Source organism: Branchiostoma lanceolatum, chromosome 4, assembly GCF_035083965.1.
Source record: "Branchiostoma lanceolatum isolate klBraLanc5 chromosome 4, klBraLanc5.hap2, whole genome shotgun sequence".
Lineage (NCBI taxonomy): Eukaryota > Metazoa > Chordata > Leptocardii > Amphioxiformes > Branchiostomatidae > Branchiostoma > Branchiostoma lanceolatum.
Window position 1 is genome coordinate 24,878,791 of NC_089725.1, and position 26,921 is coordinate 24,905,711.

Consider the following 26,921-nt stretch of genomic DNA (forward strand, 5'->3'; position numbering starts at 1 on the left):
AGTCGTACAATAGGGCCATAAAGTAGGCTTGCCGGTGTTAGGGAACATACTCCGGTTAGGGCTCGTGCTGGCCGGAACAGATGTCTAAATTAAATAGTCCCATGTCCTAGATATAAAGTTATTTTCTGACAGTGTCTCGCGTGACTCTTAGTACTCTAAATATTTTCTGCGTGCTTTCAAAAAAGTCGTCCTATTGCTGTGTCATTCGATCCTAAAATAGTGCAGTGTATAGTTGGTGCTGACATTGATTATCATATCCCTTTGTTACATTGTCCTTGTAGCTTCAAACGTCTCTCAAAATAGGACGCCACAAGGTCATGGTTGTAGTAGGTGATGTGTAGTTTTTATTGTAGGAAAATTCAATGTGGAGAAAACGTGAGCAAAGTAGCATTCTTTCTCCAACGGGAATCAAAGTGGTATTGACAATAGTGGAAATTAAATTTGTTATCACAAATAGAGTTTCATCGACATTCTATACGTACTTAGAGACAACTCGTGTCTTGTTTGATACCATATACGAGCAGTTCGAAGTACAGCCTACCAGGAAAAGTCTGGATTTATAACAGGAAAGTTCAGGAGATTCAAATGTAAGAAAGGTATATGTCATACCATTCTATTACAGTACTGATCCTTGCCCTATCATCGCCTTGAAGTACTTATCAGAAACTCCAGGCGCAACAGATTATACTTTGTTGTCGTCTTTTCAAGCAAGTCGTTTGTCATATCTTAATCCATGAGACTCTAATCTGTCACAATGATTATCAGATAATCTGTTCTTCTTTGTCCCAAACTACAAACAGTGACTATGCGATTGTTATAACACGTCAGGGAGGATATACATGATAACATCTTCTCCGTTCCATTGGAAACCTGGGGCACTGAAAAAAAAACTTCTGTTTTGATGTCGATATTAGAGTTGTTGTATATGATAACTGGTACTTAAATACGAACATAAAATGCATCAAGGTAATGGCCAAGAAAGTTTGAGGAAACACTTACTTTACTTTAGATCTACTTGACTATGCTTTACTTTAGTTTATTTTACTTAAACAAGAATGTTATAGAATGGGGAAATCAAATAATTGGAACCGAGAAACGCTCTAACTAAACTAGAAATAGAAAAATACAGACATTACTTCAAACAGTTTCATCAGGCGTAAGAAGTTTGTCATAACAGTGCAAAACAAGACTAGTTATGAAGGTCCCAGTAGAACAAGTTTTGTTGTTTACTTCCCGTGACGGAAGAAGATTTTTTAAGACTTCTTATTTTTCACTTAGCGGGCTCGCGCGCCGCTCCTCCTCCTCGTTACCGGCTCCATCTCCATCCTCCGCGAGTTGCTAACGTCGGGCTGATGGGCCGTGGGGAGGAGGGCGAGCAAATCAGACAGGGCAATTAACTAAAGTCAATATACTTAAAATTCCCATTACCTTTAATCATGTCTCAAGTAGGGAATCCCTGGTGTCTCTCTCCCATTCCCGCTCTTTGCCTCCAGATGTCGTGTGCGGCTTGAGATAAGTTCAAGAAAACTTTTGTTAAACGCCGCAGTCGTAAGGAAAATAACGATAGTTGTGTCGCGTAAGAAGCGTCGGGGACGTTAAGACACGTGTAATCGAGAAAAGAAACCCCAGTTACATTTTCCAGCTCCTTCACTAAATTTCGCCTGTGTTCCAGCTTCTTGTGCAGCGAGTAGAAAGCAAATTGAATACAGCACATACCGGAATTGTCCGGTTATCATGCTACTCTAAAAATGGCACCCTCATTGTACTGTTTTTGTCCACTGAGCGTAGAATATGACAATTGTGACACAAAGATAGTAGATATTCCTCGCATCGTGTCATGAGTGTTAGACCCTATCTGGTGGTTGGATATCGAGCTATCCCCTGAAAAGCACGTCTGCGCCAGTATTAACAAATAAGACATTGACCGTCTCACGCCGAACAGCCACGCTTCGTTTCCTCCGCAACGAGATCGCGCGGATACCGCCCGGGTGATCCTCATGTCATCTGACGGACACACAAACACAAAAAGATTCCCACATTACAGCCTGGTATCAACCCGAGTGGAAGATGTAGCTGCACTCCCCGGATATCGAGCCACAAAGGGAGCGTTAACCCGACAGTCGTGTCGCTTTGGCGCATGATGACTTACGGCTTTTCATTTGGGAAAATGTATATATCGACTGATTTCTGTTGAATATTACAGGAAAATGCAGTTGCACCTGCTTAATAGCTAAATACAATCCTCTGTCAACGCAAATGTATGGCGTACTTACTTCTGATGTGATGTTACACAAGATAATAAGGCATCAAGCGATTTAGCAAGATGCAGATATAGCCCTAACGGAGACAAATGGCACATTTTACTGAAAAATAACTAATTTGAAAGTAAAAGAGACGCTTTGTTAGCAAGGCATTAAACCGTTTATGTCTGTCGTGAGACGGGGGTATTCGAAAACAATATCTGAAGAGGAAAATAAACAGAGTTACGACATCAGAGCCCGTCTGTCATCATATTGTGATGGAGAATGACACATTTTATATCAAAAACTGCTTCTGGGACAATTGAGTTGACAGCTGGCAAACGACAGCACACTGTGACGTCACGCCAGTCTCTGTTCTTCAAATAATGAACAGGAATAAATCAGTCGAAAGCAATTCCGTTGGTACATGAGTACTCTTGAACCTGGATTCAACATGATTTGGCAAGAATTCACATTTTCTACTGAACACAAAAATATCACATCTGTTAATGACCAAATCAAAGCATCACAGCTATACGGAGTTTTATGAAGGAGATATTGTGTGATTTGTCTCTCTGTACTCGTGACGCGACAAAAACATTGCACACAACAGTCTATTCAGTTTTAGAACTGCCTCAGGAACAGATATAAGGAACAAATATAAGGAACAAATTTTCATCCATCAACAATAATTGGAAAGTGATTGTTGTGACTGTTAACTTTTATTCTTTTGTAGTTCACAACATAGAAAATGAAAGACTTTTATTTAGGATATAGTCACGTTTGGTCACGAGACTGGCCAACTTTTAGTTGATTTCAGTCGTACCCTCAGTCCAACAGCACGATAATAAATCAATTGTAGTAGGTGCTTCTGGCATTATTTTATTGCGGAGATAAGGTCAAGTTGACATGTCGCCAGACTATATACATTACCGGGTTTTGTTTGAAATGGAAGTATGGGTTATCCGTGCTGTACAAGCAGGTCGTGCTCCGCTCCTGGTGGGACCCGCTCGCCTCACACTGGGGAAGCCGGTAGCAAAACAAATCTTTCTTGCTCTGGGATAGTGGCCGGACAATTATTTTCCAATATTTGATACCATCAGAGGTTAAATATAGCAGAAGAATATTTGCAATCTCAGCGGCTGAGTTGTTGCGCCTGCCATGGCAGTCTGCGGCCATAACGATAGATCTATATAGATCTGTGCACGGGTATATATCATCCAAGAGCGACCCCCCCCCCGCCTTCTCCGCTACCGTCAGCTCATTTCTATGCACACAATCAAACGGCACATCTGCAGTGCGCTTGAGACTAAGCAACTTGCAACAATGAGTAAATAAAACAGATGAGGAACTTGCGTATAAATCAGAATCACTAATACCGGCCCATAAAACTTTCTAATAACGAAGAAGCCTCCGCGCAGATGTCTACTTAGGATGTACTTCTGTATCTGTATCGACTTGGGGAATTATCTAGAGTAATCTAACGGGCCCTTATATTGATAGATACCTTTCTATATGAGAGGGATAAGGGAGTCAGTAACTAAGACAAATCACCAAAATGCGCGCGTCTGACGTACCGAACGAATTGTAATGGCGCTGTCTATCTGAACATATAGAATATGTACTCTTCTATCTACTATAAATTTTGTTTATCCGCCAATATTTCACTTGTGCAGGCAGAGTCGGTTCTGCATGTACGTGCAGACAATGATGATTTAATTGTGCACTCGGGCTCCATTCTCTGCACATTGCAAACGACTGTTTAAGAAAAGATATTCCTGAAGTTGAACGATTGCCGTGATGGAAGACTGCTATCCGCACGCCGCGACCTCGAATATCACAGCCTAGAACGTGATATTGCGCAAGAATCCGCCCTGGGCCCAGCTACGCGAGCGATATTGTTCTTGTTTAATATCGCTTGCAATATTTTGGGGATTCGAAATTATAGAAAATGCAATCAACAATGGAGGGTCATCAATCACTCCCGCATGCCTTAATTGTCCTCGCTCCATAGAACCCCACATAACTGTGACCTTTGCGGCGTCCTTGGAGTAATGTATCATAAAATTATGGATTTCACATTTCCGTGATTCCTAACGAGTTCGGCGGAGAAAAATTGAAAACTTCCCGGGCGGAGGTCCGCGGAAGTCGCGGCAGGGCAACAGGTGGGTTCCGCCCGTGTGGCGGCCGACAAGGGGGACGGCGGAACCGGGAGAGAAAAGATCTCTCGCAGTATCGACCAGTACGGGGCCTAGTTTTAAAAAATCATCGATCGCGCACCCCTCCTCCCTAGATGAGAAGGCAAAAAGAGCGCGCGGGGATTCCGCCTCCATTCACCTCGGCGGCAGAAGCACTTGTTCAATTATTGACTGCGTATGATGGATGGGGCGCGGGCCGGCCTAATAGCCGAAGACTCCATGCTAAATGTTACGCTTGAGTATTGGATCGGGAAAGTCTATAATACCGGGCTGCTCTTCCAAGGTTAAAGGACCACGAAGGTTAGATAAATACGAAACCCTCTTTGTCTATAACCTGCAATGGATTGCTACAAAACGTGATTTGGTTAGATTGGAGTCGATGTAATTCGCACCCCCCCCCCCTCCGCCGTCTGCCCAGCTAGATGAATGACCGTACGTTCTTCCATCTCATTCTGTCTGTCTCGTCTACTCTTCTTAGGTCATTATTTGGCTGAAATCAGGGAATAAATCCCTCATGTTATCATCAAACATTTAGAGGTGATCTTCGAATATCTCTCGGTGCATGAGGGGTGCCATTAAATTACATATTTCATGCTACAGTCTATTAGCGGAGGAGAGTGATGGCCGCATTTCCTCGCCGCTCATTGAGCGTAGACGGACGGGCAGGCGATCGCCTCATCATTTCACACTTAAACATAGACGGCGTGGCACCACCAAATGTTGCCGCCGCGCGTATTTGTTCTCCCTATAAATCCACCTTTCCGATCTCTCTATTACTTGCTTGAATGTGAAGAAATGCAAGAGTCCTTTAAAACATGACAAGGAGATTAACGGCGTGTGTGGAGGAAGTTTGGCAGGGTTGGGAGATGTGGCGAAGTTTGCCGCCAGCCGCGCGGGTGGGGGTTGCCCGGGTGATGGACCGCGCCATCTCCCCCACTTCATATCATTTGATGTCCCAACTACCAGACGCGAGCGAGGCAGTCTATAAAACGTCATGTGCGGTTTTTGAATTATGTCAGGGTCGCCGTCTCACAGCGAGGAGTAACCGCGGGAAAATCCCTTCCACCTTGTCGTCTGTCATGTCTGACTGTGATTTATCCCCATTTTCCGTCTATCTGTCGAATCAGATTCAGTCAGACCAGTCTTTTGGACAGCTCGGGCTCGAGCGTCGTGCAGTCATTCTTCCTGACAATACTGTCATCCGGTATTTGCCGCGCAAAATCTTATTGATAAGCCGTCAGGTTTTCCGTGCAAATGTGACGCCATCGCGTGTCAAAGATGGCGGAGTTTGTCTGTTCCACTTCAACTTGATGGTCAGGAGCTGGAAGAGAAATGCGAGAAACGGCCGCAAGAAAAATTACGAGCTTTACCCGGGGCCATAAAAGTGACAAGACCGAGGTGTAAGAACTCTAAATCAACTTGACGCACCCACATTAGCGATATTAGCCGCTGATTAGCGATGACAGCCGCGGGCCAAATTTATATGTCAAAAAAGCGCGGGAAATCCCGAATCCCCCCGCAGAATCGTGACAGAAATCTCGTGCCGGGCGTCGCCCCGCCAAACTTATCGATGGTTTAGCCACATAGAGAGTTTGAAATTCCTTCCAACCTTCGCAAAGAAATGCAACTAAGTCTGGCATTACTAAGCTGCTGGTACAGAGGCGTCGGAATTTTAAGTTGGAAAGTTTCATCCATTTCTAAGCTGCCGACCTCCGCCCTCTTGTCAGCGGAAGAAAAATGAGGCGAGTCCCCGATTGGAGACAGGACTTTCGGACGAAATAAAGTATGTAACACGTTCTAATCCGGAGTAAGATGAGAACGGCGGGTATAGTCTCGCGGAGACTAATGTGTCTAACTCCTACAAATGGGCTTTTTGGTTGGAAGCTATTAAGCCCCAACGGCTAATGATGCTTTTTCCATTATTATCGATTCTTGGTAAAGCCGAGTGTATTCTCGGATCATGAATTTTCCAATATTATGATCCTAATTTGCGGCTGGTCATTCCGGGAGGGAAATTCGACACGCTAATGACACATGCAATAGATAAACTATCTCTAAAAGGTAAATTAGAAGTAATTTATAGATACACATAAGTGATAATTTATGGATCGCAATATTATCTTTCGCATCGAGGGACCCTAATTTTGCCCTTGGTACCAGGGAAAATCGGTGTAGTGGAGGGATAATACTCGGCGGGAGGCGCTGGGCGCGCGGAACGTAAGAAGCCGGGATGCCGCAGAGACTAGCTGGTTCTAATATGTTTCTGATTTTGGTGACCTCAGCAGAGGATTTGGTGCGGCCCCGGGGTCGGCGTCATCCATCATAGCTGAAAGGTGCAGGCCCCGCCGACCCCGGCACGCCGGCTCATGAATATGGAGCCTTTCTCACTTACCCCCGTACTTGTCGATACTTTGACCGGGTGATGCAGGAAAGTCGGCCAAATTTTTTGGGCACGGAATTAGACCTTTATTTCTCACATTTCAGCGGGCGCCTCTGAAAGTAAACTGTACTTCATTAAGGCAAGGACTGCGACGCTAACCCCGCCCCTTTCCCCCCCTCCCCAAACCCACCAGCCTCTCACCAGCAGGGCTAATGTCCCCCTAGATGCGTAGGAAGAGTGAGGGACAAAGGTCGGACGATCGGTTTGGATTCATTACGGAGGCTCGCCCCGACCAAGAGAGAGCGTCTTCCCCACAATATAAAGCTATAAATCAGCGACCGGGAACTGCTATTGTCGGCAAAAACTGCACTGGCGAAGTAAAGGGGGAATCAGGTGCACCCCAGCACAACATTGATCGCCAGAGAAAGTTAATACCCCCGTTTGACTTAGCTTTTGTTTTTCTGTCTGACTGGGTAGGATCGATGTGGAGAATTTAGTGTAGCGAAGCCGGCAGAGTAGCGATGTAAACTTTGGCCCGTTCCTTGGTGACCAACTCGCCTGAAGGCGTCCCGCCACGCGGCCGGCCAATAGCTTCATCTTCCACCCAATTAGTACGGCCTTTGTTTATCTTACCCGCCCACCCCTGGCAATACTATTCAAATATTGCACCTCACTTTATAAACTTTGTCACCCGTTATTGTTGTCTGTAATCCCCCTGCTGATTCCTACAGAGTCGTCACGCGACTGAGCGACGTTTCTCTCTCCCCCGACCCATTCTACTCACACAATACACTGTTGAAGATTAACACCAGAGTTAAACACAGAAAGGGGGAGGCAACGCAAAATGTATGTGGAAGTGAAATACGGCAGTAATGAGTGTATACTGGTCAACACTAACTGTGTTGTTATCAATCTGTTGAGCAGCATCAAGCAGCGCTGTGGCGTTCCTGACCCTGACGTACTGTTGGACCTGACTGACGAAACAGGTAGATTTATCGAGAGTTTTTAAATTCTCTTTGAAGTTGCCGCACTGGTAGGTACGACAGGTGCAGAGGCGCGCTCTTGCCCGCCATATTGCACGCGGTGCGTACACGTCGTTAGTGGAGTAGACAGGGGGAGCCAACACAATGTCGCGCCGCAGACGATTGACCACAAATTAGACTGTACCAGTGACTGACTGGATCAAGACGTGTTCTGCTGTCAGTTTGCACTAAGTCTGACAGGCCAGACGGTTGCCTTGGTACCGCCTGATCACACTCTAACGCACCGCGGGGTCGGGGTGTGCACGGCGCGAGGTGTGTGAGCAGCACACCGCCTCGGTACGGTCCCTGTCACCACAACCACCACGGTACCAGCACCCCCTCACCGGACGCGCCACTTCCACCATCGAACACTACTACTGACCCCAATCGCACGAGGTTGGCGCATCATTCCCAGTAATTGAGGGTTTCTTTTCACACAGAAGTGCCTTTATTGGGACATCTGGATCCATTATCGGCAGCGCGCTGCTTGCTGGCCAATTCCTGGAGATGAATATATCGAACAGTCATTATACCCCCATCTAGTCTTTTACCTTGCGCAGCTTTCCGGACAGAAGAGCTCCTGATGATCTGGGGAATTTTGATGAGACTCAATAATGCTCAGACCTTTCCGCGAAAATCGATCGCCGTCCTCGGCAGAAATAACCCCTCGGGAGAGGCGAGTCCGTTAGCCGGAGAAGCGCTAAGGTTGTGGACGTTCCGCCCCGGTCCGGAGCCCCCGAGCCCAGGCCGCCCCGGGGTTTCTCCACCTGTCCGCGCGCTAAAGCGGGAGGGCGCCACGTCTAAGTCTGTAAAGCTGAATTCTTAATTCCCTCCACAAATCACGTATCTTTGCAAATCCCGGTCAAATCAAGTGCGGAACTACAAGCCGACTCCCTAACGACCTTTGCTCGTTAGCCCCACACAGGGGAGCGACTGACACCGGCCCCGGCTGTCATCGGCGTGGGGGGGAGGGGATATGCCTCGAGACCACGGCGATGTAACGCATAAAAATGAAAATTTATGTCGCCAATAAAATTAACGTATTATCACTAATGGTGATGGTATATTTATGCGGTGTTGTAAAAGCAAACGACGTCTGTATGGGCCTTTCGTGTGAATGAACAATTCAAAGTACAAGCTCAGGCTCCGAATTCGTGTAACATAAACCGATATGTATCACTTGAGACCGGTGAATGGCGGATGAAACAATAAACCCAGCACGTATACTTCATTGGGAAACAGGCACAGAAAATGCCTGCACCCGACGGTGGCGCATTAATGTCCTGGCACTCTCCATTTATCTTCATTGCCACTGCAAGCCGAGGAAGCGTAGAATGGGCTCAATAACGAGGTTCATAATGCCAAGTAAAAATATCCGTTCCCATTAGTTTTGAAGGGGCCATTAGCTTAGTCGGGAGTACGACAAAATCGCACGGGGAGGTCCCCCGCCATCCACTCCGGGTCCGGCGATGCCACCACAAATTTTCTTCAATTTCCGAGCCACTTGCCAGCGCCGGTTTTTACCCGGGTGAATCCATATCTCAGCGCGGCTGAACTTCAGCTTCAGACTGAAAGTCTATCTGCAGGGGTCCGCTCGATGGTGATTGAGCGTGCGCTCTGTGTATTTGCGAAATCTTCAGGCGAGATGGTTTCCCTCTCCCCCCTGTGTCGTATCGCACCGTCTTTATTGCCCTCTTTCGTGCCGCCAGGTGTTAGATGCAATTTACGAGAGCAACATTTGCAATATTATATCATAACGCGACTCAATTTTCTGCGTGCCTGGCAGCCGTTAATGTAGCTCATTTCGTGGGGCGATGGAGACCCGGTGCACTTTCCTACCACAGTTGCCCTCTCGTCTCCACACACTTTCCTCTCCACACGCGCTCATGAACAGGTGTCAGAAACGTGACACCATGCCGCATGCCCCCCTCCCCACCTTCACGTAAACTGTATCACTCTGTGACAGGAGTTATCCCTCTTCTTCATGCCATTTACACACAACAGGTACTCTGTAGCCGTCGGCAAGTGCTAAGTTAAACTTGACTCGAAGCTACTGTTTTACATCAGAAGCTGTTTTTGCACTTCCCAGGTTCTGTTTTATGCTACTTTGGCAAGTAAAGATAATACTAAAGGATTACGCGGTTGGTCGAAGTTAGCCATAAAAGATTTTTGATGGACAGGGGAATTGTCCCTGGTACAAGTGGGTGATAACATTTGTTTCTGAGGTATTTGTTGCCACTGTATGTTTGCACATTTTGTAGTACTAGTATAGTTTTGTTCCTTTGAGGGTCACACAAAGCATAGTGTTGTGTGGTCCTGATAACACTTCCTGTCGCTATAGCAAATACAACATACCAGGAAATGATGTTACAGGCAATTACGAGTATCTTATAACTTTACAAGCATCCAGTTGTTGTGCTATTCTGACAAACCTGTCACACAAGCGCCAGAGGTCAGGTTATCCGTGCTGCAAGCAGTCGACTGCTGTGAAGTTTTGTTTTCTGGCTTTTTTCTATTGGGACAGAATTAAATGTAAGGCTGCACCAAGTAATTTTTATGGATGACGTCCTTTGGAGACCCTAAATCTAATGCGAGAGTGCGAAAAAAAACCCAAGAAGGGCCGAAAAAAACAAGATGCCTAGATTTGAAATATGATAGTCGACGACACATGTTAGGACACAAATTGAATGAGAGAACACAGTGTAACAACTAACAATTATTTTATTCATCATGAAAACAGCAATAATTTGAATAAATCAGTTGAAGTTGAACAGCAGTTGTTGTCCTGTCCTGTTTCTTTCCATATCCCATTGATTTGCGGCACTGTCGTAACTCTTTGGTCATAGTTACAGGAAGCGGGATTTCTTGTGTTTTTTTCTGGGAACAGACCAAAATCAATGCGCGCGCGGACGTCATCCATAAAAATTACTTGGTATAGCCTAACAGTAAAAAACGAAGTTATATCTGAACTAGTCCCTTGCCCTTTTCCACCACTCACTTGTTTCTAAGCCGTGCCCATAGATATCTAAACATCATAGCATCATTTAACGTTATCATACTTCTGTCCCGACTACGAGCATATTAAAGTCAAATATGGCGCGGGGGGTAGATATATCCGGCGTCATTATCGTGGTTAGCAAACCTTGTCTCCATCCCGTTGTGAAGATTCCGATCTTGATGAAGATCACTATCAATAACCAGCTGCTGAGAACGGGCTGTACAATCGTTATTTCCTACGCGCTCTGATTGATATTTGTCGTCGTAAATTCCCCTCAATGCGTGCAAGAGATTGTTTCTACCCATCAGATTGATGGTCCTTTTATGTACCATCTTCCACTACATCATCATGAACTGCAACTTTGCACCCACAAAATGCTTCGGCGTTCTCACAGAAAATCGAAATAGGATCTCTCCGCAATGTGCCATTATGTGTTGTCGTTTTTGTATTCATGGTATGTAGTAAATAACTGTGTCTGTCAAACTTTTTTTTAGTCTTTTATATCTTCTTAGTCTCGCCCTGAATTACATCACAGCCCTTGCTGTAATTGCTTGATGAGTTGAGTTTGATTGTAATTTCTCGGATTTGGTACAAAATGTTTGACTCGGGGTCTCCTGGTCTCGAACCTGAAGCAAATAAGCCGATTCACGGAGCGGATATCGGGGCAGAGAGTAATCGGTTTGGAGCAGCCCAGTCATTAACGTGTTCAAGTCAATACAGCAGTGTTTAGAAATCAATTCCTAACTGGAGAGAAACTGCTAAACGGTAAAATTCAATAAAGGGTTATCAACTGTGGATGGAGTGTGCAATGGGAAGAGAAGCCACCGGAAAATCGTCAATAGCAAGGCCATATCATACTCAGTCTTAGCGAGAAAAGAACACGTGTTTGTCTCAGGAAAAAAAAAACTTAGTGCACTGAAGATTTCTTCGTGTAAGTTTCGTAGCAGTGCAAGAACGCAGGGCTGTCAAGATCAGAAATGTGCAGTTCAGATAGCACTGTCTTTCCCCATTTATGGAGATTAAAAAAATGATATTTAGGAAGTAAGGGAAATCTTCGTCTACGGGAATGGGCAGAAAACAAAACAACGGGTGTCTGAACGCAATGGTCTAAATGCGGCGGACAGCAATCTCGGGGTTAATTACGACTGTAGACTAATTATCTACTTTTACCTTTGTCGATTTTACTCGAAGACCCGCTTAACCCCAACATACATTAAAGACACTTCCATTGAAAAAAACATTGATTAGGTCTTGCTGAACCACATTGTATCTCCAGCTTGATTTAAACAATATTTGTATCGCGAAACATGCAAAAACGAAGCAACGGCAAATTGAAGTCACACTTTCTATAGAATTTCATCCATAAATTGATATTCAAGCAGCATTACATAATTGATAATGGCCAAAATTAATCTGAGTTCAGCTTTTGATAACAAAATTTAAAACTTGACAAAAGTGCACTAGACAAGTAAACTAGGTAGTTTTAACTTGTGTCAAGAAAGATGCAACCAATAACTAAAATAGCCACACGTCTCACGTTGTCATCGTTTTTATTCATCGAGTTCTGTTACTTACAATTAGCCTGCGGGCAAGAATTTCCAATAAACTATATTATTATTATTTAAAAAAGGTACACCGTACAGCACAGAGATGCCATTGCACATAGCGCACGAGGAACCCATGAGTTTGTGTGCCGGTGATTTAACGTGACGGGATCTGAACTCTTGCATGATGGAGTGATATACAATAATCGGTTATGGTGCAAAGTGTAATTGTCTTTGTATAACTTTGTAATTGTACAGGCGTGCTAGGCTATCAATCAATTGATTTTATTGTCCAACTCTCCGTGGAAAGTAAACTGGGTACGCCAAGAACTACACCGAGCAACATATGAACTCGGAAACGACTGCAAAGTTCTACAAATTGGATCATTGGAATATGACGTTACAGCGTAGGAGATAGGGTTAGTATTTGCATTGCAACTTTTCAGTTGAACGCTTCCGAGATTTTTGACAACTTTCATATATTTTTTTTCTTCATAGTTTAGAATGGATTATATTTTAACACCATTTCAAATTATAGTGTTGTTTCTGTGATATCGTGATCCGCGAGAGAAGCAAATGTGTAGTATAAATACATGTAACTGACTACTCGCCATTAGACACATGGCCCACTTTGATCAGGTAGTGCCTCTACCCGCTGTATTCTCCGCCGCAGGTTGATAAATGACCAGTAAATGTGTATGTAATATGTCGTTCTCCCTCGCAACGCCAGCTTCTCATGCGGAGTCTGCCCAGCTCAAGCCGTATGTTTCCTCTGTACACTCATCCGTAGGCACCGAAATTTATTTTCTTGAATTCAAAACATCATCAGGAACGCATCTCTCCACTCCACACAGTATGTTTGGCCAGGCTTTAGTGAGATAAACCTTGCTGAATTAAAACTCTAATGGTGAGAACAATAATTAAAGAGGTGTTGGAAAACGCCTCGAACTTCCTTCCCGTTTTTTTTGCGCGTTCCCGCGGGTTTCGGCTGGCGGTACGCGGGTGTTTTGGGGCAGGCGGGATAATTGCTATGGGAAGTTCTTACTGATGGTCTGCAGTCAGCTGGAACAAACACATTTCTACCGGATTACATCCAACCGCGCTTCCTCCAGCGATTGTGCACTCGGATGGATAAAAAGTTACTAAATAGCACATTCGCGTATGTCACAGAGGGATGAGCAATCTCAGACAGACAGAGCCGGGGAAAGATAGGGACTGTACGGCGAGCTATAACTTACAACTTCAGGCTGAATCCTACAAACAGGAAAATGGTGTTACCGACCTATATATATGTATATGTCACAGTAGAGATGGCGATTCAGGACAATCGGCGATTGTCCTAGGACAGATCACGATCGCCGTTTGTCCTAGGACACACTGCGATCGCGATCTGTCCTAGGACAATCGCCGATCCTACTAGTAGAGATTGCGATCGCAATCTGTCCTAGGACAAACGGCGATCGTGATCTGTCCTAGGACAATCGCTGATTCTACTAGTAGAGATTGCGATCGCAATCTGTCCTAGGACAAACGGCGATCCAAACTTAATGATGCTAAGATATACTAATAAAGGAAACAGCAATATCTTGTATAATCCATGATTTTATTTAGTATTTACAAATTCTGAGATTGATATTTTGACACCTGTTTTAACACTTTACAATTGTTATTGTTCTCCTATGGTTGTGAATTCAATAGGTGTGAAACTGTGAGTAATATCTTGACACCTCAAAATTTGCATACTGAAACATTGTTGGATCACCTTCTTCCAACTGACATCTTTCACACATTATCAAAATTTTGTCACTCAACTTTATCAGAAATTACCTTATCAGAAAACATACTCATTCATCCATTATAAAATATGAAGTAATTCACCTAAAATAGTTGATAATTATGAAATGTAGGTAGTATGCTAAACCTGATTGAAATGTTGTGCAATGATTCATTCTATTTTCTAAAGCATTTCCATCTAGTCAGAATTTGTCCAGGCAAGTAGAATCGCCGTTTGTCCTAGGACAGATTGCGATCGCAATCTCTACTAGTAGAATCAGCGATTGTCCTAGGACAGATCGCGATCACAAACTTGTCCAAGTAGAATCGCCGTTTGTCCTAGGACAGATTGCGATCGCAATCTCTACTAGTAGAATCGGCGATTGTCCTAGGACAGATCGCGATCGCAGTCTGTCCTAGGACAAACAGCGATCGCGATCTGTCCTAGGACAATCGCCGATTGTCCTGAATCGCCATCTCTACTGTGACATATACATGTACAATGGCGTCTTGTGTGGTAAAGCTCTCTCTTGTAGCAGCAACAGAGAATCAGACACGTTTATTTCTCAACGCCTTGATAAGGCATTACTAAAAGAACGCTTAGTATGCAACGATTGATTCACGTTTACTATTCCTTAAAGTTAAAGTTACAAGAAGAAATTTGTGGCAACTGAATTATCATAATCAACTAGTGGTTACAAGAGAATTAATATAAAGTTCAATTGAAGGATAAATTGGGATTTGTAACAAAAATCACAACTTCCACCCTCCTGAAACTTTTGAATGGAACAGTCCGGGTTGTAAAATACACGATAATATAGCTGGTAGAGCATTCTTTAAAACAGATATACAGACTAACAATGTTTTAACGTTTCCCACTTCAGGTATAGAGCTCTAGAGACAAATTCTGCCTGACTTACATCACATATCCTGTGTACATACATTTTAAAACTGGAAACTCGAGCTGTGCATACTTTGATTAAGTTGAAGTATATCACACATTAAGAAACCAAACATGGCGTAAAGTAAGCAATCTGTTTAGTTCAAAGCTAAACATAATTCTGTACCAAAACACGAATCGCTCCGAGTGACAGCGAGGACACTTTACAGGGTTGAAATATGTAGTCTTTTGTCCCATAATGTTCAATTTTACCCATTTTGTACACACTATGGATTATGGTGTATAATAAAAACGCACATCGAGTTATTTGAGCCGTGTATTTTTCTAGGTTTATGAATGCTTCCAGCTTCACAACTCGGCGACAGGAACATCTGGCCTAATATGAATATATATTCTTGGTTATCAGAGTATTCTGGTTCCTGTTACCGACGTTCCGCATGTGACCACTGATAAAGAAAACGAATCTTACACAGAAACATAATTGATAACATGCATCGGAATTAATTAAGGCGCAAACAAACGGTTCATACACCATTAGGCCCCTGATGGGGGAATACCAGGTAATTACGTATATCGAAATAGGACCAAAACCGGCGGAGTTTTTACGGGGATATTTTTCGATCGGAAGATTTTACAGTCGCGAGATAGGGTCACCGTCACACGTACTTGATTTAAAAGTCGTGTGTTTCACAGCCGTGAAGTTCGCAGAGAACATGTGCGCGCGGGGTCGTGTTTATACCAGTAAACGTACAGAACACAGATCTAGACTACGTTTATGCCAAACAACGCACTCGTAAATCTCGGCACGGCCGGTACAAACCATGCCGGGGGCCGGACCATTTTTCACTTGGTACTGAGCATATGGGGGGAAGGCGCCCCGAGCCTACAACAAATGAAGAATATATCTAACTGTCAAGATATGCCGCAGTATCTGTTCCGAACATGCCTGGGAGTGCAAGTTCAGGGCCGTTCCTCAATTATTCATGGCACAAGTAGGTTAGCACAGCAATAATGGGCGACATGCACTTGTCTGTAGCAATACAGATGACCGAGAGGAGTGAGGGCGATTTGACGCCAAGGAACTGACTTCTGCACACAGTACCCTATTTAGTCCATTCACCTCGTTGGTAGTTCTTTTCTTGACACCTGAATTTGTCAGCAGTTCATACAGTGTGAATGGCGGTGGGCCAGGTGACCTATAGCCATATACATCTCTCTCTCTCTCTCTCTCTCTCTCTCTCTCTCTCTCTCTCTCTCTCTCTCTCTCTATATATATATATATATATATATATATATATAGAGAGAGAGAGAGATGTATATAGCTATATAACAGTTTGCACTACGGGTACAGCGGAAAACAGTGTTTCTTATGCGCAATGCAACAGTTAAACAATTGGATAAAATTTCGAAATTTCCCAATTCTATCCAGTTGCATTAGTAACTGTTACCTTGCGTACCTGTTTACCTGGACGTCTATCCTTCGTGATTTTTCCCCCTCATACTAAATTGCTCATTATTGAACGACATATTATTTCAAATTCATCAGTGACTGAAACAATCGAGGTTAATCCAACGCATGACCCCCCTCCCCCTTCCTGAATGTGACAGCTCCACAATTATAACATCAATCTGGGCTCAAATGGCTCAGTTCTTGGGACAGTGGGGTTTGTTATCTCAATATGATGTCTCTGACGTCACAATGATAGCACACCGCGTGGCTGATCTGTTCTGCATGGTGCCTCCATTCCTTACATTTTGATATAAATATCAATAAACCAATCATTCAATCAATCAATCCATCAGCCAAGCAATAAATTTTTCTTTATAGAATTGAAAGATACTAGAAATTTAAAAAAACGTACGTTACTGAAGCAATATACAATGACCTATGCACCTATGCACAATATCATTCTATTTCAATAAATTAGCGATACGTTTTTATCGTCGCCTTGGGACTTTTTTTCTAAAGTCAATAATAATAACTATCTGAAACAATAGATGACAAGCGAAGGACAGAGATTAATCCCAAACCCTGTCTGGGTGATGAGTAAGCCATAGTTCCCACAGTCTGAATCCGTCATCTTTAACTTTAAGACATACTGTGTAAGACATTCAGGCTTGAGTCAACCTCGTATATGTCGTTACTAACGTTGTAAAAAAATTGGCTGCCAAGGAACTTGTGTATGTAGGGCAGAGCAAATATCGTTTCAAATATTTCCGGACCACTTATCCTGGCCAGATTTTTTTTGCCCAGTTTTGCTTACGATGTCGATTACTAGTATTCGCTGTGATGTGTAGTAAGGAATAGAAATTGTAAGGAATAGAAAATGTTCGGTTCAAAACTATGCTGTCTTTATTCAAAGATTTAACAGTAGCGGGTGAAAACGCCATCCAGGAATACGTTACAAACTTTAATCCTACTCTCTTCATATCGAGTCGTAGCCGTACAGCGGTTGACGGCTTTTGGACTTCTAGAGACGCTAACCAAGATTCTCCAATACATGACCCAGACCAGCAAAACAACACCTTAGCGTTATCAACAGCTACATGCAAACATGTCGTCGGCCTGGTCAACGTCAGGATATCTCAAACTCTCCCTGCGAATGGGGGCGAGGGACGACTGATCTCTTCTCTACCGTTGTCTGGGATTGGATATCTTCGGCGGCATATCACACGTTTCAATTGGTCAACTTCAAGTTGATTTAATACGTATACAGCACATTCTTTGCTATCTATACCACCAGTCAGCTTCTTTTTTTTTAGCCTGGATGCCATCCTATTTAATAACGGGGCTCCCATAGCTAGATCCTTCAAAATAGTTTGAGGGAGCGAGTATGGGAACCCCCAAAACAGACCATAGACCACTTCTTTTTCTCCATGTCCTCTCATTTTCCCGTTGTTTCATTCCTTTTCTCCTGCCTTCCTTTCTCCTTTTCCTTTCTTCGGCCGGACATCAAAGTTTTCCCACGTGTTGCCATTGCGATAGTTTGTACACTGGTTGTTATTCCACCTTTTGGCCGGGGGCACTGTGTCAAAGAACAAATGGTTTCCCGTCGTGACATGTCACCACGTATCCTTCACGCCGCCCAACTCCGCCTGTCCTTGGCCTGGAGTAACCACTAATAAAACATTCTATCAACTTTTGCTTGGGGAATCATATCTGTATTCTAAAACAAATCAGAATTGATGAGATGTTTGCACGAGATTTTAACGAGGACGAGAATTAACGAGTAGCCTGCTGGGTTGTCAATGATAAGTGATGAAAAATGGAACACAGCATTTTTGCATAAGGCTATGCTGACTTGATAATGTGGGTGACATCCAAGCACTCATCAAGTTTCGTCCTCCCCCAAAAAGTTGGCGATCATACTATAATCGCTCAAAAAAAGCTGCAAAATGAGCAAATGAGCATAGATTGCAAAAAAATATCGGAGAACGAATGCTAATGTCATACGCTGCATATTTTCATTTCGTAACACTCACTGACTTTGTTGTAAACTTACTCCTTGCACAAAATGTATTTCGAGCCCTGAGCTTTCCAAAGTTTTCCAAAGTCTTCCAAGAAGATGTGAAAGAACAAAATTTAAGTAAAAATGAAATATTCATTATTTACCATGTTCTGTGAGTTAACCACCTAGTTTTCATTGAAGGAACTTTTTTGGCTCAACTTTTATTTTTTCACACGCTCGCATCAATTTTGTAGTGCCCAGAGATTGTCGTCCATATAATCAAATTAGTATGGCCAAATGGGAAACTCTGACTCACTGACCCCTTCTTTATCACTTGTGGGTGTGAGAAATCTGAAATCACGTCAAATTCTTAATTTTTACAATTTCACGAAGACACTGTGCCTATTTTGAGCAACACTAAAGGGGACAAATTGGCTCTCTTCCGCAGTGCAAATGAATTGATCAAACGATAGTCAGTATCCTGGACCGTTTGTACCAATAAGTGGTAATTTGCTAAAAAGCCACAGTTGTAGGATTGACAAGTAAAAGATACGTGTAGTCTTTTGTTACATAAGTGCAAGTTTACTACAGGTAAAAGTAAAGGACCAACGTCTTAGCCCGGGTGGACAGTCAGTCAACATTATGTTTTTGTCAGGCGCGAGGGCACTTGGCCCACGTTTTGGGTTGTTATGAATCATTTCTGGATGAAGAAGTAGATGGAAGAGAGCCAGGCCAGGGGAAATTCTCGGATGAAAAAGTAGGTGAAAGTTAGCCAGCGGAACTTGAACCCTGGCGGCGATTAACACGTGTCGTCAGGAGCATTGTCGGCTGACGTGTGCCACATGGTTGGTGTCGCCGTGCCCGCCGTCCTGTCTTACCGATCGAGCGCGTGAAATTTACCGTGAAATGATCGGGCTGTCACCGTGGCTGTCCCCGGAGGCGGTGCGGAGGATAAGCCGCAGGGTCCAAAGCCAAGGACCGGAGCGTTCGTCAGCGGTTTAAGTCGTGACTACGGGGTCCTACACGCGCTGGTAATTACCACAGGAGGGTACGGCAGTGGTGACCTGTGACAACGGAAGACTAATATACAGGAACCACAAGTCGTCTGTTAATGACATCAGGCAACCTCGTGTTGTCTTTGAACTTTTCAACACGTGCTAAAGAACTATTTACAAAATCCTCGGAGGAAAATTAATCGCACGGTAACTTCAAATGCTCGCGACACATCACTTGTACGGTGAAATCTAAGTTGATGCGGGATCTTAACTTTTCAACTTGTAGATTTCCTCGGCAGAACGTCCCCAAGCCCTGCCAATTGGAGACCGCAGGTGACAGCCACTGACCTGCGCTGATGCACACAACAGTGCGCACGCGCAGTACGGATGACACTTCCCCGGGGGACTACAATTAAGATATGATGACTACAATTCAGGGGACTGTTGGTTGATTGTTGACATCATTAGGACAGAAATCTTACAAATTAAAGCGTTTCCTTTCATGCCAGGGTGGCGAGGACTGCTGCGCACGTTGAGACGCCGTGCTAGAGGGAGGTCAACAGTACAGATTTAATGGCAGATTTTTCCAATTTTATGCATGGCGCAGAACTTTGAGTTAACGACCAGAACTGAACGAAAAGCAAATCAACCATACGAAGTCAGACTGCAGTTGCGTGTAGGTATATTTGTTCTTGAAAATACACATCACACGGTTGGAAATATATCACGTATTGGCACACAAAACCATTAACTACTCATTAAACATAGACAAGTCAGCGACTGTGATAATCGGTGTAGTATAACACTGGTACTATACAGAGTCTGAGATCGAACGTTTAACATTTCCCTTCAACTACACTGTCTTGTAAAATATAGTCAGTGGTTTACATTCGGAGACCATTAATAACCACTTCCCAATGCCACATCCTCGGTTCAAGTTTACTAGACTCAAACTTGCACAACAACACAAAAGCGCCGAAAACTTCTCCTGGAACTTTGACTCCGGTTGAACTCGGTTGTCTACATTAAAAGTTGCGGGTTAGGGAAGTCGGAGGTGATTCCCGGGCGGCTCTCATTGCAAGCCCACGCGGACATGGGAATGACAGACTCGATGGTTAATTCAGTTCCCTGCGACGCCGAGGACGCTATTACACACGCCGTACTCCGCGTTTCCGTCAATTAGAACTGTCACAAAGACGCAAACAGACGTTCGTGACAGGCGAAGGACCGGAGGTGCCTGGGGACGACGACATCCTGTTTTGCTCGGCGCAACACCGCGAAACAAATACATCATGCGGAGATGTGGTTCTATCCTTGGGAGTCTCCGGATACAGATGACTGTTGCGGGAGTTACACGATGCTGCTACATCTTATCTTAATCTGCGAGTTGAACCACTTTACCTGCATCTTTTTCTGGTCTATGGCCGTATAAATGACAGCTATTTTTATAATGAGAAATAAACTGTTCATGATAAGCAACTAAAAGAATTGACTCACACGAATTTTCGACCGGTCTTCATCAGCTATCTGTCCCAAGCGCTGTACACGGACACTTGCTTTTTAGGCAGGTGTGACGTCAGCACTGGGTCAAAGTTTGTCGGAAGTCGGTATCACCCCCCGTCCCGGTTGAGATAAGGTTCCGGTGAGTCAATTCTTTGAGTTGGAGAACAGTTTATCTCTCATCATGTAATTCACCAACTCAGATGAACTTTTATGCTAAGACAACTAGTTTTGTTGGTAGACATCGGTAAAGATGAAACTTAAAGATAAAACAAACGTGTCGTCTGTCACGCAGGCCTTATAAAGGAGCTGGACCTCCACCCCAGAGAGAATGCCGGGAAGTTCCTGGCGCCCAAGACCACATACGTCTTGGTGCGGAAGATCCTGATGTCTCACGGCAGCAGTGACGAGGAGGCAAAGTCCACCAGCAATAAGACATCTCCCGCTAAAGATAAGGAGTATAGGTAGGATAGGAGTGGATATTATTTTCCTACCAGCATTGCTCTCTTTCGATTATCATACACTATAAAGATTTTAACTCAATGTCTTTACCCTTACCACACCACACATACACCCACCACACCCGTTCCTGTGCTTGCCTACTATGATCTATTTTTCATTTCCGACATCTCTGTCTTCCTCTTTGTTTATAAAGTTTTAAGATCCTTAAACTTTAGAGAACGTTGCCTTCCTCTCTTCCTACGTATTGGCGGAAGAAGTCTACGTCTTCTGCCTCACTTTCAACCTTTTTACATCTTTCTAACGTCGATCTTTCTTTCTCAATAGGATATCCTATCAATGTTGTAAATTAAGTTTTATGACCCTTTCACTGCAGAGAAGTTAGATATTGTTTTTTTGTTTATTTTTTGTTTTAATCTTGTTTTTATTGGTTTTTCAAAATAAGATAACAATAAGGGAACCATCCAGCAAGAACCGATCTTGTACAGAAAATGTGAAATCATATATGATAATCAAAGTTGATATTGTTACGTATCTGCTGTTGAGTCTAGATACGAGCCCCTTCTGGACAACTGGAAGGAGCTGTACCCGAGCTACCGGCCACATTTCGCGAAGGAGGAGATTCAGCAGGGCGGCAAGAACCGACGGGGAGGGGACAGACCGGGGTCGGGCGGCAGGACGACTCGCACCCGCAAGAGAACCAAGGCTAACCGGTCTCCCCACAATTAGACATGTCTGCCGGTGTCGTCTCCACCTGTAGTAGTGACTCATATGTCTTTTTCACACCATTGGGATTTTTGTTGTGCTGCTACTATGATTTGATATTTGCTGTGCTGCTATGATCAAGTTGACTCTCTTTAGTATAGTATAAAGGCCGGGGTATAGAACTTGTATATTTTCGTTACATTCCTCATCCGAGAATTATTTTGCAACTTAGCATTCTATGTCGGAAAGCGGAACATACTTGTTCAGTTTATTACGTATTCATAGTAATCTACATGTATACTCTTTCTACTGTTGGAATCGCAAAAATCGGAATACACTTCAACCTTGCAACAGATAGCTTCGAATATAAGTTTTAGTAAAGTGGACACTTTCATTGACAACTTGTCCATCATTTTTTTCTGATCTCCTATTACTCATAAGAGAGCATTTGATAAGGGTCTTCAGGCAGATGCAAAAATTGCTTATTCGTGATTGGTCAAAACTACCAGCTCTTTGTAAAACTGCCTCCTGATTGGTTGAAGTTCTAATGTTGTGCTATGACGTGATTACAATTTTGCAAGATCCTAACAAAGACCCACATTCAAAACCAATCCGATAATCACGCCTAGAGTAGGAAATGATCACGGGGCAAGTTAGGCTGAAGGAATAAATCTTCTTCTTTCACCATTTTGAGTCAACAGGGAAACCAGCCAATCACAGTGCCGAAGAGTTACGCATCTAAAGAAAGACGGCCTCTGCCACGGAGGTGTTGTTAGTGTGTAAACAAGTGTTCTATGTGATTGGGAGTATATAAACCCTGTTTCCTGGGGGAGAAGACAACATGCGGATCCTCAGAAGTGTAACATGATGTTCCCGTCTCTAAGATTGATATAGCGCACAGTGACAATATGTACGCGCACGAACAACATCCCACAGGAGAACTTGAAGTTGTCTTTGACTCGAGATGAGTCGGAATCCTATTCCCACTTTGACATCTTCAGACGTACGTACTATTTCATCACCCTCTCAGTTGGTTTGAGGTCGCTGTATTCGGCTTTGTTCGAATAAATCAGGATTTGAAAGTGCTCAAACAGCGACAGCTGAGAAAAGCGAATGGCAGAAAGTCACAGACAAATTGTTAGGAGGGAGCAAATTGTTAAAGGAGCAGCAAACTGATCATAAGAGAAATTCTTTCTTGATAAACAGTTATCAAACCGACCATCCGAACGACAAACTAATGCGATTATCAACTAGGTGTTAACAAATCTGGCAAACTTCTGTTACTGCAAGACCGTGTCTGAAGGCCGTATGTGACGTCACTACGCTTACACACGTCACAATGCATGCGCGAAGAAAGCTCCCCTCTACCCCACACGTACACTTCAAGCGGAGGATAGCATCAAAACACCGCCGATAAAGCCGCACAGGTTGATGGCGAATTTCCACATCAAACGTCACTGTGTCCTGAAAGTTGGGTGGTGCGGTAATAATGGCGGGCAGATCATCGATCATGAACGCGCCGGGGAGAGGGGGTTGGAGTGGGGAAGGTCGGGACTGGCAGAACGCTGAATACAATTGTGCTGTAAAAAAACAGACGGAACACACACATATAACACTTCCCATGCACAGTGGGCCCACTCTGGCGACGGGACCGCCGAGAAAGAGAAATGCCGGCGATCGGTCGGTAATGCGTGAGCATGAGCAATGTGCCGTGTGCCGCTGTGGACCATTACACTAAAGACCCGCTAGATTACATATTCCTGGAAAATAGAGAAGTTTGCCCGCCAGTGACAGTGTCAGAAATAACCCAGCAAGGCTCGATGGGACTGGATCTATAGTGGTGATTAGCTCCAGTAAAGGAGGCGGCTTTCCGCCAGATACTTTCATGAGGTAGACGTACAAAGGCAAATTGTTAATCGCGCACACCTGCTGGGGCTTATCTGAGGAGGACTCCTGTGTTTTATGGACTTGAACAGCGAGTTCGGCACTTGCTGGATCCGCCGGGCGATGGAACGAAAACATTGGTAATGTTGCGTTCTAAGGAGCGGTAGGGCGTCCCGTTCTCCTCATTGCGCACGAGAAATTACATGAAAATCACGTCTTTAGGGTAGGTGCAAACCTGGTTCGTACAAGTTGAGGCAGGGAATATTAAATCCGCGGGAGCGGCTATAAAGGGAATGGAGAAGATTTGCGGGGACTTTCGCATATTGGGTGGGGAGGAAAGACGCCGGCGCCCGGCCTGTGCTTTTCGTTTCAAATCGACAATATCGTTAGAAGTTGGGATGGGAGGATATAGCCTTTCCGTCTGCGTGTTTGGCGCACACGTCATTTAACTCGGTTTATCTCAGCCGAGGCACTACAAACAAGTTCGACACGCCGGAATATCATCACAATTTAATAACGCGGAGGTAATACTTCAGAACCGTCCGACGCGGAGCCTCGCCGCGCGGTGACGTATCGCACGTGACCTTCACAGAGCACGGACGTGGGAAGGTCAGAGGTCACGGCGTCGTCCTCTGTGGAGGATGCGGCACATCACAGGGCAGGATGATCAATTGTACACACGGGAGCGGCGCACCTGCGTTGGACGTTCTGATGGGGAAGACAATTAGGGAGATTGCCTGGTGGGCGCGGAGGGACCCGGCAAGCGGGGACCGGGACCGACGGAGTCGCCCGGCGGTGGCAGGTGGCGTGGATCCCCGAGGGACCCGGATCTAGTTACGGATAGAGCACCGGAAATTTCCTACATCCACTCCACCTCACAATCTCGGTGGTCTCACTATAACAGTTAAACAACCGGACACGCGAGGAAGCCATTACTGACGTTACCTTTCGCACGAAGTTTTATAAGAGTCTTTTCTTTTAAGTTAACACAACGCGAGGTACACATTCTCGCCAGCGTCTTTGTTTGCAATCACAATGACACATATTCATCTACGGGACAAAATTGATGACGCGTCTCCCGCGCAGTGATTTCGGAACCAGACGCCTCCCCAGAGCTGCCGAACTCCCCCGGCAATCTCGCCCAAGTTCACAAACTCCACGTCACACTTTTCCCTCCACAGTATCCGGTTCGTTCTGTATCCTGGAGTGGAATCTGAGACTCAGAGCATTAAAAAGTCATCAAACTTAGTTCCTAAGCCCCGGAAAATGTCATTGGGTGACCGCCATCACGGCACTTACATTTAAAATGAAAATGCCATTATCGCCTAAGATATCACATTTCGTGGGCCGGCCGCGAGGCTGCCGCACTTAGCCGTCCGACAGCGCGGGGAAGGACAAGTCTGGAGAGAGGGACACGGACACAAACGACAAATTAATGGGGAAAGGGGAGATTGGGGCGAAATCTTGCGTGTAATCTACATTTTAATAAATGAATGGCAGCCGGAATTATTGCAGTATTACATTCTGAAGGGTACAAATTAGGAATTTATGTAAAGTCAGGTTGGGTCCCCATCCATCACTGGATCGATGTGTCGCGATATCACAACCAGCATTAATTGCGTCGCCGCTTATTACCACGCTCGCCCAGAAATGAAATTATCTATTAATTCTAGATTGGGAAAATTTCGCGATGATTGCAAAGATAGGAGAAACTTCGAAATTAAAGAAGAAATCCCCCTAAATTAAACGCTTTCGCTGATAAGGGCGAGGGGCGGTCGACGGGGGAAGTTGCGAAGTGGTTAGTCGGGATGGGAACCTCCGGTCCGGACAGACCGTTATAACACCGCTGTAACACCACCAGGCCTCCCTGTGTTTCACTCACAACGTCCAACTTTTCACACAACAGACAGAAAACACACCGACCAGGACATGATATACTGCCATGGCACTCAGTTAGCAGACGCAGACCTATCTAGTCTTATAAATATTAGATGCTTCGCTTTTTCCCGCTCATTTAGCAAGCAGCAGAGTAATTGATGTAATGGGAGCCCGAGATAATGGCAGTGTAATGAGGTTACAGGGGACAGGAGCTGCCGGGAGGACTTGGGAGTGCTCTAGCAAGCCTGCACAAAGGCGCCACAAAAGCCGGGCGACTTGGGCACCAGTTGCGCGCTCTCGGTGGGCGTCAAAAACGCCGGTAAAAAGTTGCCGATATTTCATCTTTAACACGGAGCAATTCATTAGACAGTGAACCTTGACACGGGCGGAGGCAGGGGTGGTGCCCCGCACGGTGCTTGCCTCCTGAGAAATGTCCTCGGTCTTCTTTATGGCCCCAAAATCGCCAAGACTGCACTAAAATTACTTAAGAGGCCTTGAAAGGATCAAGTCCAGTAATCCTGGATGAAATATGGCCCTCTTTTTCATCTCCCGGATGGTGTAATGCTCTGGCCCTCCCGTAGCGCCGCTCTTCGCGACAATTTCCGGTAATCGACCATGAAACATGCACAGAAAGCCCAAATGAGGTCGGATAAGTCAGTTTCATCGTTTTCATTACATCCAAGCAAAGCTGGCGTCCACTAGAGATCGTCCGAAGCGTGATTTTCGGGCGGAAGGATTAGATCTCGGCGTCAGTCGAGCCCGAAGGTTTTTGTGTTTTCACGTGCCTGACGTCAGATATCAGATCGGTCACGTGACACGACGGTGCTTACGCTTCTTGTCGTTTTCGCTTTGAAATCCGACGTTCACGCGAGCAGGGGTATATTAGAATGCCAAATTTCATTACTGTGTTGCACTAAACCCCCTCAGTCGTTAAGGTAAGACCCTCCATCGTTTGGGGTTTGCTGCGCGGTTTGGGCAAATCCGGGAAGCGAGGT

General features: G+C 44.7%; 1 protein-coding gene across 1 annotated transcript; it reads left to right on the forward strand.

The window, feature by feature from the left end:
- The first annotated feature begins 7,509 nt into the window (after positions 1–7,509).
- LOC136433596 (uncharacterized protein CXorf65 homolog) lies at positions 7,510–22,565 on the forward strand. Its single transcript, XM_066425962.1, has 3 exons — positions 7,510–7,804; positions 21,296–21,464; positions 22,011–22,565. Exons 1-3 carry the CDS (start codon positions 7,663–7,665, stop codon positions 22,186–22,188), a joined length of 489 nt encoding a protein of 162 aa, XP_066282059.1. The 5' UTR covers positions 7,510–7,662; the 3' UTR covers positions 22,189–22,565.
- The last annotated feature ends 4,356 nt before the right edge of the window (positions 22,566–26,921 follow it).

Bases quoted from the DNA above. Each gene is read 5' to 3' on its own strand.
- LOC136433596 (XM_066425962.1), top strand. From the start codon at position 7,663: ATGTATGTGGAAGTGAAATACGGCAGTAATGAGTGTATACTGGTCAAC. The intron at 7,805-21,295 runs GTAGATTTATCG...TCTGTCACGCAG, and splicing joins GGACCTGACTGACGAAACAG to GCCTTATAAAGGAGCTGGAC. The intron at 21,465-22,010 runs GTAGGATAGGAG...TGTTGAGTCTAG, and splicing joins GCTAAAGATAAGGAGTATAG to ATACGAGCCCCTTCTGGACA.